Source organism: Chelon labrosus, assembly GCF_963514085.1.
Source record: "Chelon labrosus genome assembly, chromosome: 22".
In the NCBI taxonomy this organism is placed as follows: domain Eukaryota; kingdom Metazoa; phylum Chordata; class Actinopteri; order Mugiliformes; family Mugilidae; genus Chelon; species Chelon labrosus.
The window spans coordinates 22,759,534-22,771,494 of NC_140355.1; the positions used below are offsets into that span (position 1 = coordinate 22,759,534).

At 44.2% G+C, this 11,961-nt stretch overlaps 1 protein-coding gene across 3 annotated transcripts; it reads right to left on the bottom strand.

Moving 5' to 3' along the window:
- Positions 1-283: 283 nt before the first annotated feature.
- ash2l (ash2 like, histone lysine methyltransferase complex subunit) lies at positions 284-11,253 on the bottom strand. Of its 3 annotated transcripts, XM_084572849.1 has the most exons (17): positions 11,163-11,253; positions 10,528-10,594; positions 9,004-9,149; positions 8,823-8,911; positions 7,733-7,827; positions 7,447-7,542; positions 7,262-7,357; positions 7,104-7,179; positions 6,167-6,184; positions 4,636-4,735; positions 4,152-4,369; positions 3,888-4,055; positions 2,886-3,079; positions 2,238-2,330; positions 2,051-2,149; positions 1,910-1,969; positions 284-744 (listed from the first exon to the last, which is right to left on the bottom strand). In XM_084572849.1, the coding sequence occupies exons 1-17, from the start codon at positions 11,219-11,221 to the stop codon at positions 637-639; spliced, it is 1,782 nt and encodes a 593-aa protein (XP_084428975.1). In that variant the 5' UTR covers positions 11,222-11,253; the 3' UTR covers positions 284-636. The 3 variants fall into 3 exon arrangements, with proteins under 3 accessions (XP_084428975.1, XP_084428974.1, XP_084428976.1); XM_084572848.1 differs by lacking the exon at positions 11,163-11,253 and having other exon boundaries at positions 10,528-10,728; XM_084572850.1 differs by lacking the exons at positions 6,167-6,184; positions 11,163-11,253 and having other exon boundaries at positions 10,528-10,729.
- Positions 11,254-11,961: the final 708 nt, after the last annotated feature.

Sequence of the window (11,961 nt, forward strand, 5' to 3'; positions counted from 1 at the left end):
GGACGTTGGTCTGGCTTCGAGACTAATTCACTCGTCACCTGTCCTCATAGTCATAATGTTATGGCCGATCGGTGTGTATATCCAAATTAAAAGTCCTACGCTCAAACCAAAATGAGCTGGCGTCACTAGTTCGAGCCCAGCCGTCACCCTTCGCCACAACCTTTCAAAATAAAAGTATAAATGGCGAAAAACAATAACCCTTTTCCTACCAAAATAAAAGCAGCGTAACCTACCAGGCTTAATTAATCAGTTCCATTATCATCATCATTATTATTATTTTTTATTCAACTCAAAGTATAAAACAGTAAATAATTAGCACACATCGTCAAACAAATAAAAACCCGCAGCGGGACAGACGTCACTAAAGAATCATCGACATGTGAAACGTTTGGCTTCGCAGAACATCAGGTTCTTGCTCAAGGCGACGCTCTGAACACGTGTTAAACTGGTGGAAGCAGAGCACCGGCTTCAGTCAGAGGTTCAGAGTGGAACCAGTGATCTGTTATGGCAAAATTAAAATCACACGAGCTGCTGCTGCTGCTGCTGCTGCTGCTGCTGCTGCTGCTGCTGCTGCTGCTGCTTTGACCTACAGTCTGGAGGATGCTGTTGTTGTTTTGACCAGGTGAGTTACTGAGCTCATCCCTCCCACGGGGGGCTGCGCCGGCCGTCCACCTCCGTCTCCACGTGGTACAACATGTCCGCCAGCGTGTGCTCGATCACCGCCCCCCAGCCCATGTCGCTCATCTGAAAAGGAAAATAATTATCGTGTTGAGCCAGTCACAGTCACATTTTAGACATTTTTATTGCTTTTAGTAATTTACAATTACAGCTCCTCTAAAGTGAAGTCAAATCAAATAGAGCTCCCCCTGGTGTCTGGCTGCAGTATAGGTCATAAGCTCCACCCCCTCCATGTTAGTGGGCGGGGCTTGGGCCAAACTAAAACACTAAAATACATGTCAGATAAAAATTTTCAAGGATAGTTTCTGTCATTTTAGGTAGTTAATATAATAGAAACAGGATGTGACATAATGGTGACTACCAGTTGCCATGCCAACCGCTCCGTAAAACGGTCCTGTAGGTCCAGGAGAGTTGTAAAAAATAAATAAACTAGTCCAGTGTATAATCCATCATCTCCTTGTAACAGGTGGAGGTAGAGCAGAGCGTAGTATTAATTAAACTAAAACATGAGTGAGTCTGGAGGAAGTGTGGGCGGGGCATCAATATCACGGCTCCACGTGGCTCCGCCCTCAGACCGTACTGATCAGACTCTGGATCCAAACTCACAAGATGGCGCCGCCCGTATCCCCGGGAACATAGAGTCAGTTTGACCAATGAGAGGAAGAGGAGACGTGGTGTCCATGTTTATATACAGACTATGGTTTAAACCGTTAAGGGTAAACACATTCGGAAGCAAAATGACATTTTAAATCTTGCAACTTGAATGTTTTACTTTGTTTTACTTTCTATTTGGACTCATACACAAGAACGATTCTTTCCAGAATGTTTACCCATCATCCTCTACTGTCCACTGTTTAAATATGTGTTAGCAAAAAGTCTAAAGGCAATAACTTCATTTAACTAGTAAAGTACTTAGATGAGACTTTACTAGTTGATGTTTTCATAGTTCACAGTTATCTTATGGACCGTGACGGAGGCTGAATAAATATCAGAGTGATGCTCCTTCATATCTTTCCACCTCATTTGTAGCCACAGGGCTTTTGCTATGCTAACGCTAACGGAGATCTAATAGGCCAACGCCCCCTATCCAGTCACATGACAGGGACGCTCAGTTTGAAAGTCCATAATTCAACACCTCATCACATGAAATAACATTCTAGTCTCATCCTGTCACGGTTTTTATCATCAGATATTAGTTTTAGCTCGTGATTAAACAGAAGGAAGTTCTCACCGGCTGGTACTTGACGTCCTTCGGAGGGTGTTTGAAATGCGGCCCAAAGTTAACGGACACCTGGGAAACCAAGATGAAACTTTAAAATCTTTCAAAAGCCAAAAGTTTAAAAACGACCACGTCGACCGCGGTGATACCGACCGTGCAGCTCTTGTAGAGGGAGATGGCCGGGAAGTAGAGGCCTTCAAAGAGGTTCTCGTAGGCGACGCCTTGGTTCACGCCGTTTTTGTAGAAAATCATCTGGAAAACAAAACATGTTGTCAGAAACAGCGGTAGGTTTGAATCTCACTGTGATTTTTTATTTTTATTATTTCTGATGTTTTCTAACTTTGCTTGGACTCATAATCTTGAGGCTCTTCTCTGCTTTGTCCACGTAGTCCTTCTCCTCAAAGTACAGGTAGCTCTTGAACTTGATCAGTGCCTGAAGAGAGGAAGACAAAAAGAGGCGTGACCCACTTATATCTGCAACAGCACTGATCAGCCATAACATTATGACCACTGAGAGCTGAAGCGGATCAGCCTGGAAACCGGACGACCTGCGATTCATCGTCTACATGGTTGAACTTAAACATGAGCAAGAAAACCTGCTTTTAAAACGTCCACGTCGGTTCAGAGCTCAAAGTTCAATCAAGGCCAATCAGATCGTTTGGGGGCGGGGCTTAATGTGGAGATGGGACATTTACACCCTTATTTTGAGAGTAGTTGAGAGACGCAGGAAGACGACACATGGAAAAAGGGTGAAGGCCTGGAATCGAACCAGCGCTACTGAAACTTAAGTCATGTGTTTACTGCAAAGTAAAGTTTATGTCCAAATTTAAAAAATCCTATTGTGGGGGGGGGGGTTATTTAGTTGGATGTACACCAATAAGCCGTAACATTATGACCACCGCCATGTAAATTAGCCTGGAGAACCAATCAGATCGACCATCTGAATTAGTTTCCAGCTAAATCTCTCTGATCGTGTCTGGGACGTCACCTTGTCCTTGTACGTGTCCGGCAGAGCTTTGGCCGTCTCCGTTTCGTCGGGCAGCTCGATGAAGAAGCCCAGCGTGTCTCCCTGGCCGTAGGCTGAGGAGTAGTGCTTCCCTATGGACTGGTGGAAGCGCGTTCCCTTCTTGCTTCGCCACGAGTAGCTGAACTTATCGTAACCCAGAGGCGCCTGCAGGTTCCCTGAGATATCAATCAATAAAGGAAACGAGAGATGAGGGTTAAACAAACAAAACGACGATGGTTACGTTTGCACAAAGGTTTTGTTAAGGAAGCAGCGCGTCATTTAATTCCTGTAAGCTGCAAGCAAGGAATTTATTTATTACAGCACAACTTACCATGCACTGTTTAGCGGGACTTCAAAACATTTTTAAAAAGATTTTCCGATTAAAATCAGTCTTCATTTGAAGGATCAGATTACAACCGGTTTGGGACGACAACTCTCTGGAGACAACAAGATTAGTGGACGTGTGAAGGAGATCCATAAGATGACAGGAGCTCCAACATCAGGACTGAAAGCTGATGGTTGTTTTTGTTTAAAGTACCCAGTTGTACTGCAGACTGAAGTACAGACTGTTAAAATAAATAGTGTTTATGTTCTATAATTTCATACATCGTCCTTTGCCTCCATCTAGTGGGCTAATGGTGGAACTACAAATAAAAAACACGAACGTGTGTGAACAATATGGAGGAAATATCAGTATTCTCCTGGATTCTATAATGTGCACAATGGTAAAATTAGATTATACAAAGGCTAATAGAGAACAGGGTCCTCAGAGACCAGGGTCCATGGAGACCAGGGTCCACAGAGACCAGGGTCCACGGAGACCAGGGTCCACGGAGACCAGGGTCCATGGAGACCAGGGTCCACGGAGACCAGGGTCAGGAACATGGACCTGATAGTTCTGGAGATAGTCCTGATTTTCCTTCCAGCAGATCATTATTATTATTCCTAAATGTAAAACGTAAACGTATGAAGCCGTCTACTGACCCAGTGGTTGGGACCAGCCGAGTCTGGCTGCCGTCTCCGGGGGCATGTCGTCCACGGTCACCTCAAAGTACCAGGAGCCTTTGCGTACGCCGTGAGAAGCTCGGACCATGGAGTAGCCCTTCTCCCCGGTCACCGTCAGGCGGTCGTCAGAGATCTTCAACTGAGGCGCTGCAGCACAATCACATTTATTTATTTTATACATTTTAACGTTGAGTCAACTCCACCCACCACCCGTACCAACTTAAACCGGTTTTCCTTCAGTACCTCTGTCGTGTAGCGCCAGCAGCACCCTCTCGTACAGGCAGGCCCTGTACAGGTCTCCAGGTATGGGTTTTCCAGCCCAGCAGTCCAGCTCCAGTTTCTCCGGGTCCGGAGCGTGGGGGTCCGGTTCAGCCAGGATGTAGCGGTACCCGTCCTTATTGAACGGGTGCTCCAGAGGGTAACCATGGGGAGGCAGTCGCTGGGCCGAGAACAGGGGGTCGCTGCAGGGGGGCAAGAAGAGAAGTTTATTTATTTGTCTTTTAAAGAGTTAAAGTAGGAGATGAGAAGATGATTACTGCTGATTAAAAACTCAACTTATGACACCAGACACTGGAAGGAAGGAAGGAAGGAAGGAAGGAAGGAAGGAAGGAAGGGAGGGAGGAAGGGAGGAAGGATGGAAGGAAGGATTACTAATGAACAGAGCAAACAGAGAAGAAGCACAGATCTAGTTTTATGGGACGTCCCGCTGTAATGATGACGTTCTTACCTTCTAGTCCTCTTAGTGGCCCCTGCAGCTGTTCCCTCCTGTTGCTGCTGTTGTTTACGTTTGGCCCCTCTTCCTTTTCCTGGACCAGGGGCCAGGGCTCCTTTGAGAACCAAAGACAGATCATCCAGTTGAAGCGAGACGTTAAAGTTAATCCTTCAGTCCTGGAATAAATCCTCTGTTCAGGAATAAATCCTCTGTTCAGTCAGTTTTTACTCTGACGCTGTTTAATTGACCTCATTCAACCTTTAGAGGAGCAGGATTTATTTCAGGGCTGACAGAATGATCAGATGTCTATAGACTCCTTATCAGCGAAGCCGAGGCTACCACACATACAAACAGAGTGGAAGCAGGTTATTATCTGCAGAGAGGCAGCAGGCACAAAAAAAAGAAGCAGGAATTAGTTAGCGTGGCATTTTCCAAACACTATCAGCCTCTTGTAAAACCTCTTCGCTGTGACGATGAAAACTTCCAGGAGTCAGACGCAGAGATTTACTAGTTGAGACTCTTCTTCGTTTATGTTAAACTGAAGTAAGAAACACAGTGGCGCTGATTTCTGTCCCTGTCCATCACTAACATGAACAAACCTGTAGTTATACTTTAACTAAAGCAACGGTCTAATTCTGATTTAACATAAATATGAGACTGATGTAAAAGTTTAATTCACTAATGAAGCCACAAAATAAGTAGGAGGCACTAAATACTAGTAGAAGGAAGGAAGGAAGAGAAGGAAGGAACAAAAGAGAGGAAGGAAATAAGGAAGATAGGTGAGAGAGGAGGAGAGAAGAAAGGAAGAAAGGAATCTAGGAAAGAGAAAGAAGGAAGGAAGGAAGGACAGAAAGAGGGAAAGAAGAAAGGTAATAGTGAGGGAAGGAAGGAAGGAACTAAAAATAAGGAAGGGAGGAAGGACGGAAGGAAAAGGAAGGAAGGAAGGAAATAATGACATAGATGAGAGAGGAGGAGAGAAGAAAGGGAGAAAGGAATGAAGGAAAGAGAAAGAAGGAAGGGAGGAATGTGATGAAAAGTTATTTAAAAACATCTGTAGATTTGACCTCAGTGTGTTCATCCTACCCAGACTGTGACTAAAGGTTACCTCCATCATTTCATTGTCGGTTTCTACGTCTACATTCACGTCTCTAATCGTCAGACACATGAGGCTAATCAGCTTTGGATAAAAGCCAGAAGCAAATCAAAAACGACACTCGACTCTCACATGGTGATGGTTGGACTATGGGAGGGCAGAGTGTCAGCGCCCATTCACAGCAAGCCAGAGACGAGGAAGCTAAGCTCACCCAAAGCTTTTTACTGGGGGGGGGGGGGGGGGGGACCAAACAGATGCAGAGAGCAGACAGGGAGGATACGACTGGACAGGGATGAAGTTGCCCACAAGATGTTTGTTGAGGGTCAGTTTGGCTCAGTTTGAGCTGCTGGGATTAAATTTAGAGTCTGGATTGAACCTCAGGGTCAACTTCCATCCAGAGCAAGAAAACACACAACAACAACATCGACATGGTAATCAGCTCCAGATATTCACCTGAGAAAGAAGATCCACCTGGAACACAATACACACAATCACTATGGTAGTCACATTATACACCGTCTCAGTGTGGAGGGTTTACACTTAGGATCATGATGTCAGGACCTTCTTTCACACCTGTTTTCATTTGGTTTGGTTCAGTCCAACTCTGTTCAAACCATCAACATCTGGTCTCACCTGTCCATCTACCTGGTCTTATTACCTGGACTCTAGAGACCAGATCAGTGTTCACACCTGGACCTGTTTAACCTGGACACTAGAGACCAGATCAGTGTTCACACCTGGATACTAGAGACCAGATTAACCTGGACACTAGAGACCAGATCAGTGTTCACACCTGGACTCTAGAGACCAGATCAGTGTTCACACCTGGGCCTGTTTAACCTGGACACTAGAGACCAGATCAGTGTTCACACCTGGACCTGTTTAACCTGGACTCTAGAGACCAGATCAGTGTTCACACCTGGACCTGTTTAATCTGGACACTAGAGACCAGATCAGTGTTCACACCTGGACCTGTTTAACCTGGACTCTAGAGACCAGATCAGTGTTCACACCTGGACCTGTTTAATCTGGACACTAGAGACCAGATCAGTGTTCACACCTGGACCTGTTTAACCTGGACACTAAAGACCAGATCAGTGTTCACACCTGGACTCTAGAGACCAGATCAGTGTTCATACCTGGACCTGTTTAACCTGGACTCTAGAGACCAGATCAGTGTTCACACCTGGACCTGTTTAACCTGGACACTAGAGACCAGATCAGTGTTCACACCTGGACTCTAACCTGGACACTAGAGACCACATGAGGACAGATGTTAATACCAGGTGTGAACAGGGCCTACATATAGTTTGTTTTAACAGGTGTGAAAGCTGCCATCTTTTGTTTTTTGTAACTTGGTACGGAGTAAACAACTATTTTATCTTCTTACCGTTGAGTCCACCAGCCGTGGGAGTAGCTGTGGTCTGTTTCTGTGTGTCGTATGAAGGTCCAATGGTTCCCAGGTCCTACAGGAGAGAAAACAGGACTGTAAACTAGACGTCCAATGTGTGAAACCATCCTTCTCTGTAACGGCTGACTGGTGAATACCTGATCCAGAAGACCAAATTTGGGGTATTCCTCTTCCAGGTCTTTACTGCCGGGGTCAGGATGCTCCTTCACCAGGAAAACATCTCGCTCTTTGCTCTGGAAAATAAACAAAAGCTCTGCTGCTGTATAATGTATTATATATCAGCAAAAATGTTCAGTAACCATCTCTATCCTCTGAGCATTACCATGGTCTTCACTATGTTGTTGGGCCAGGTCAGCTTCCCCGGTCTCTGACGAGTGGTCATGCACTCCCAGTACTTGTCAATGAACGGGATGATATCCTGCAATAAAGAAGATTACATCTCAGAACATGATAAAGTGTTAAGGCATTCAGCCTCAACAGAAAGTGAAGTTCACTCTAAACCAATCAGTCGGCTAAACATTTGTGCTCTAAACTCAAATCGAGGTTATTTAAGAAGCGTTCTCCAGGACAACATCAGCACCAACACGATAAAAACACACGACACCCACCTTGTCCTTGGAGAACATCGTCTTCGGGTGCTCGTCTTGTGTTCTGGATCGCCACGTGAGGTTTGCCAGCGCTGTGAGACACATCTCCTTCAGGTCTGAAACACAAACAGAATCACCAGAGAATAATTAACAAAACAAAACGTTGAAGATGGATTCAAGGATCAGGTTATTACGAGGGATGTCCCGGTCACGTTCACGCTCCGAATATGATCCGAGAGTTGGTCTCCTGTAGCGTCCTAGAGTCTGTCCTTGTCTTCCTTGTCTTCTCCTAGAGTTGGTCTCCTGTAGCGTCCTAGAGTCTGTCCTTGTCTTCCTTGTCTTCTCCTAGAGTTGGTCTCCTGTAGCTTCCTAAAGTCTGTCCTTGTCTTCTCCTGGAGTTGGTCTCCTGTAGCGTCCTAAAGTCTGTCCTTGTCTTCTCCTAGAGTTGGTCTCCTGTGTCTTCCTAAAGTCTGTCCTTGTCTTCCTTGTCTTCTCCTAGAGTTGGTCTCCTGTAGCTTCCTAAAGTCTGTCCTTGTCTTCCTTGTCTTCTCCTAGAGTCGGTCTCCTGTATCTTCCTAAAGTCTGTCCTTGTCTTCCTTGTCTTCTCCTAGAGTCGGTCTCCTGTAGCTTCCTAAAGTCTGTCCTTGTCTTCCTTGTCTTCTCCTAGAGTTGGTCTCCTGTAGCTTCCTAAAGTCTGTCCTTGTCTTCCTTGTCTTCTCCTAGAGTTGGTCTCCTGTGTCTTCCTAAAGTCTGTCCTTGTCTTCCTTGTCTTCTCCTAGAGTGGACTGGATTCAGTCCAATAAATCTTTCAGTCAAAGTTAATGTAGTGTGGAGAGGGTAGCTGGTACCTTGTGTTCTCTACTCCAGAAATGTTCTGGTCATCCAACGCTGCCATAAACTCCCTAACCCTCTCTGGAAGATGTTTCTCCTTGACGCTGTCTCCAGGAAACTTTTCTCTTCTTTTAAACGTTCAGTGTTTGTTGTTGTTGTTTGGGTGCAGCCTTTGACTGAGTGGACTCCATGGATTCTGTTTAGATCATCAACTACTACCACCTCACCACACATGATAGCGACCGGGACATCCCTAGTTTTCAGCAGAGAGAACACCTACTTGCTTGTTTTCTGAGGAAGTATGTGTTTCCACTGTGATGACACACGTTGCAGTGAAACACATAATTGGTCATAAAGGGGAGACAGGTTCTGTAGAAGAGGAGGAAAAGGAGAAAACCGTCATCCACGCAGATCTAATAATAAATAAATAAATAAAAGCTTTACTGGCTGAATGTACGTACGCAGTGTCGATGCCGAACGTGTCTGCCGTGAACCACTTCATACACAAGGCACACTGCAGCTCCACCTCCCCCAGCTGCCTCCCGCTGTCCTCATCTCCAGATCCAGTCAGAGCTTCAGCAGCTTCAGAGCCTTCGCCAGCCGTCTCCTGACACAGAGGAAGTCTCAGCTCATTAACAAAGCCTCTCTAAAGACAGGAGGCACTGCAGCATCATGAGATCATGGGAGAGTGTGGCTCCAATAAGGAGGTAACAAAATAAATCAGTGTGTAATCTATTTTATCTCGATCAACTCCTCAGGAATATTGAACCTGGAAAGTTGACAGAAAGTGGAAGAGCTGCACATCTGGAACACGTGGAAGCAGAATAAACACAGCCCTGCTTTCATCTGGAGTAAAATACATATATTTCTTATAAATTAAACAAAAAAAAATGAGTAAAAGTTAAATGTGCACAGAACATCAAGTTTGAGAAAAAAAAACGTTTACGATACTGAATCCACAAAAATAAATTCCAGCAGCAGTTAGAAAGAAGAACAGGTTGTATTTCTGCAACTTCCCGCGCAACCAAGATGCATATAGGAGGAAAATAAATCGTTAAAATGTCAAGACTCCAGCAACACTTATAGATCACGGAATAACGGTATTAGACCGGCGCGGTTCAGCTCGTGGCCTTTATCAGGGTCATCGTGAAAAGAAGGAAAAGAGAGAGTCGTAGAAACCAGAATCAGTCCTTTTGTTGTCTCCAATCAGAGCTGAAACGTCTCACTCGGTCTCCTAAGAGGTAGACTTGTGCTGCTTCTGATAAAAAAAGAAGCGTCTGTCCACTTTTGAGGGAAGACTGACTCCGATGTTCATCTGACCCCAGTATACAGAGCCTAGCAAGGAGCCAGGTGACGGGACTTTGTCTGGAAGCCCCGTGGCCGATACGTTCTCCTGAACCAGCAGAGGACAAGTTAATTCTTGCTTCTTCTAGACGTCACACATCAAACTATTTGGCTGGAGTTTCGTTCGATAACGACTCTAGCACCCTTATACATATAATACACATAAATAAGCCACTCTGATTAGGGCTGAACAATTCATTTAGCAAGTTCTCATCTTTGCATTGGAAGACAGAGAAGTTGATATTTTGATGCTTTAACACAGAGGCATCAAACTCATTTTAGTTTAGTTCAGGGGGCCACATGGAACCCAACTGGAAGCGGGCCAGACCAGTAACATAACAGCATAATAACCTAGAAATAACAACAACTCCATTTGTTTTAGTGCAAAGAAGAACAAGTACATCAGGAGAATGTTTATATTTAATAAGCTATACTTTTCATCTTTGCTAATTCATGCTGTGGGCCACATTAGAGCCTCTAGCGGTCTGCTTTCGGGCCACTGGCCGTATGTTTGACACCTGTGCTTTAACGCGTTATAAACCCATCACACAGTGACTGCTGACCTGAAGCTTGAAAACCACAATTAGATAAGTCTCCCTAATGGTTCAGCTTCATTTCTAAACACTATACGAGCTCATTACCATTCCTTCTTTGCCATTAGATGATTCAGTGTCCATGCTGGTGGGAAGTTCTCCGAATGTAGACTCCCTAAAAAACAAGAGACATTTTAGATGCAAATACAGATGAGTTCCAAACACAACACACTGTGTTAGCATCATTTTAAACCAGCTCTGTTCAATAGTTGTCACTTTTCATTTGTCTTGGTCATTTAACGTTAGTGTAGCGATAAATATACATTATTTATTTTAGTAAAGCCAAACAATTAAATGATATAGAAGAAAATATTTAATTCATATTGGTGTGTGCTCACTACTTTGTTTATTTCTGGCTAAAATACACCATTAGCTTAAATTGACAGAATTCAAATGAAGTCTGGCGTAGAGGGATCACATCGTATTAAATTTAAATTATAATAAGAAGTCAGTTTTGAGACAGATTATCCTTAAACTGACAGGTTTGTTGATGTGGAGCTGTTTCTTCTTTACAAACGGCAGCACAAGTCTTTGTGCTAACGTTAGCTAGCTAGCAGGTGGCTAATTAAAGAGGTTTTATGAGGTAAATAGAGCGCATGTGCAGGTTATACTCTCCCACATAGTCCGCGTTTTAGTCTAGATCTTAGAAACAATCAAAAAGATCTTGTATGAAGCAGACATACCCCTCTCCGGTCTCCGGTTCAGTTGCAGCTGAGCTGCCCGCCTCTACCTCCGACGCCATGTTTCAAATCCGATGAAAACATTAAATATCGCGAGAGCTGACGCCAAGCTTGGCACTTCCGGTTAGAAGGAGGTCAGCTCAACAGCGACGCCGCAGGCTGAAAAGAGAACTGCGTCATTCGACTCCTGTTGTGAAACTTAAGATTTCTGTAAATTAAATGCAACTAATTTAAGTTGAAATACATTAAAGACACGTTTTATTACATATATCATAATTTAAGACTATGTCAGTCTTAAAACAGAAGAAGTGGTTCAGCCATAAGTGGTCAAACAGATAATATAAATATAAATAAATATAAATTAACTTTATTATTATTATTATTATAAAGTGCTGCTTAAAAGGTTTTGCAACCAGGATTTTCTACATGTATGCATACAAATGACTTCAATGACACTTAAATATGAATAATTTGTTCACACCTGTGTGTTATAAAAGGAAGTGAACCCTTGTTTACTCTAGAGCAGTACATGCCTCAACGAGTCTGGGCTGTTTGTGGAAGCAAAGGGACATTCTGCTCCACAAAGATTCAACTGTAACATAATGTATTACACTCAGGTCTGCAGAGCACGGATGGATCCACCAGGGGGCAGATGGTAAACATCAAACTGAACACAGCAGTGATGGTGAGGGTGGAGCAGAGGGCTCTGATGTGATGGAGCTGGTGATGTGTTGGTTCATGTGTTCATCATGACTCCATCAGTCTGTTGTTCTCTGTTCTCCTGCTGTTCTACTGCTAGAAC

What these genes read in the sequence shown, in the direction of transcription:
- ash2l (XM_084572848.1), bottom strand. Translation starts at nt 10,665, where the DNA reads ATGATGCTAACACAGTGTGTTGTGTTTGGAACTCATCTGTATTTGCAT. An exon ending in CTAATGGCAAAGAAGGAATG is followed by an intron (nt 9,150 to 10,527) that starts GTAATGAGCTCG and finishes CCTCTGTGTCAG; the next exon opens with GAGACGGCTGGCGAAGGCTC. An exon ending in ACGTTCGGCATCGACACTGC is followed by an intron (nt 8,912 to 9,003) that starts GTACGTACATTC and finishes CCTCTTCTACAG; the next exon opens with AACCTGTCTCCCCTTTATGA.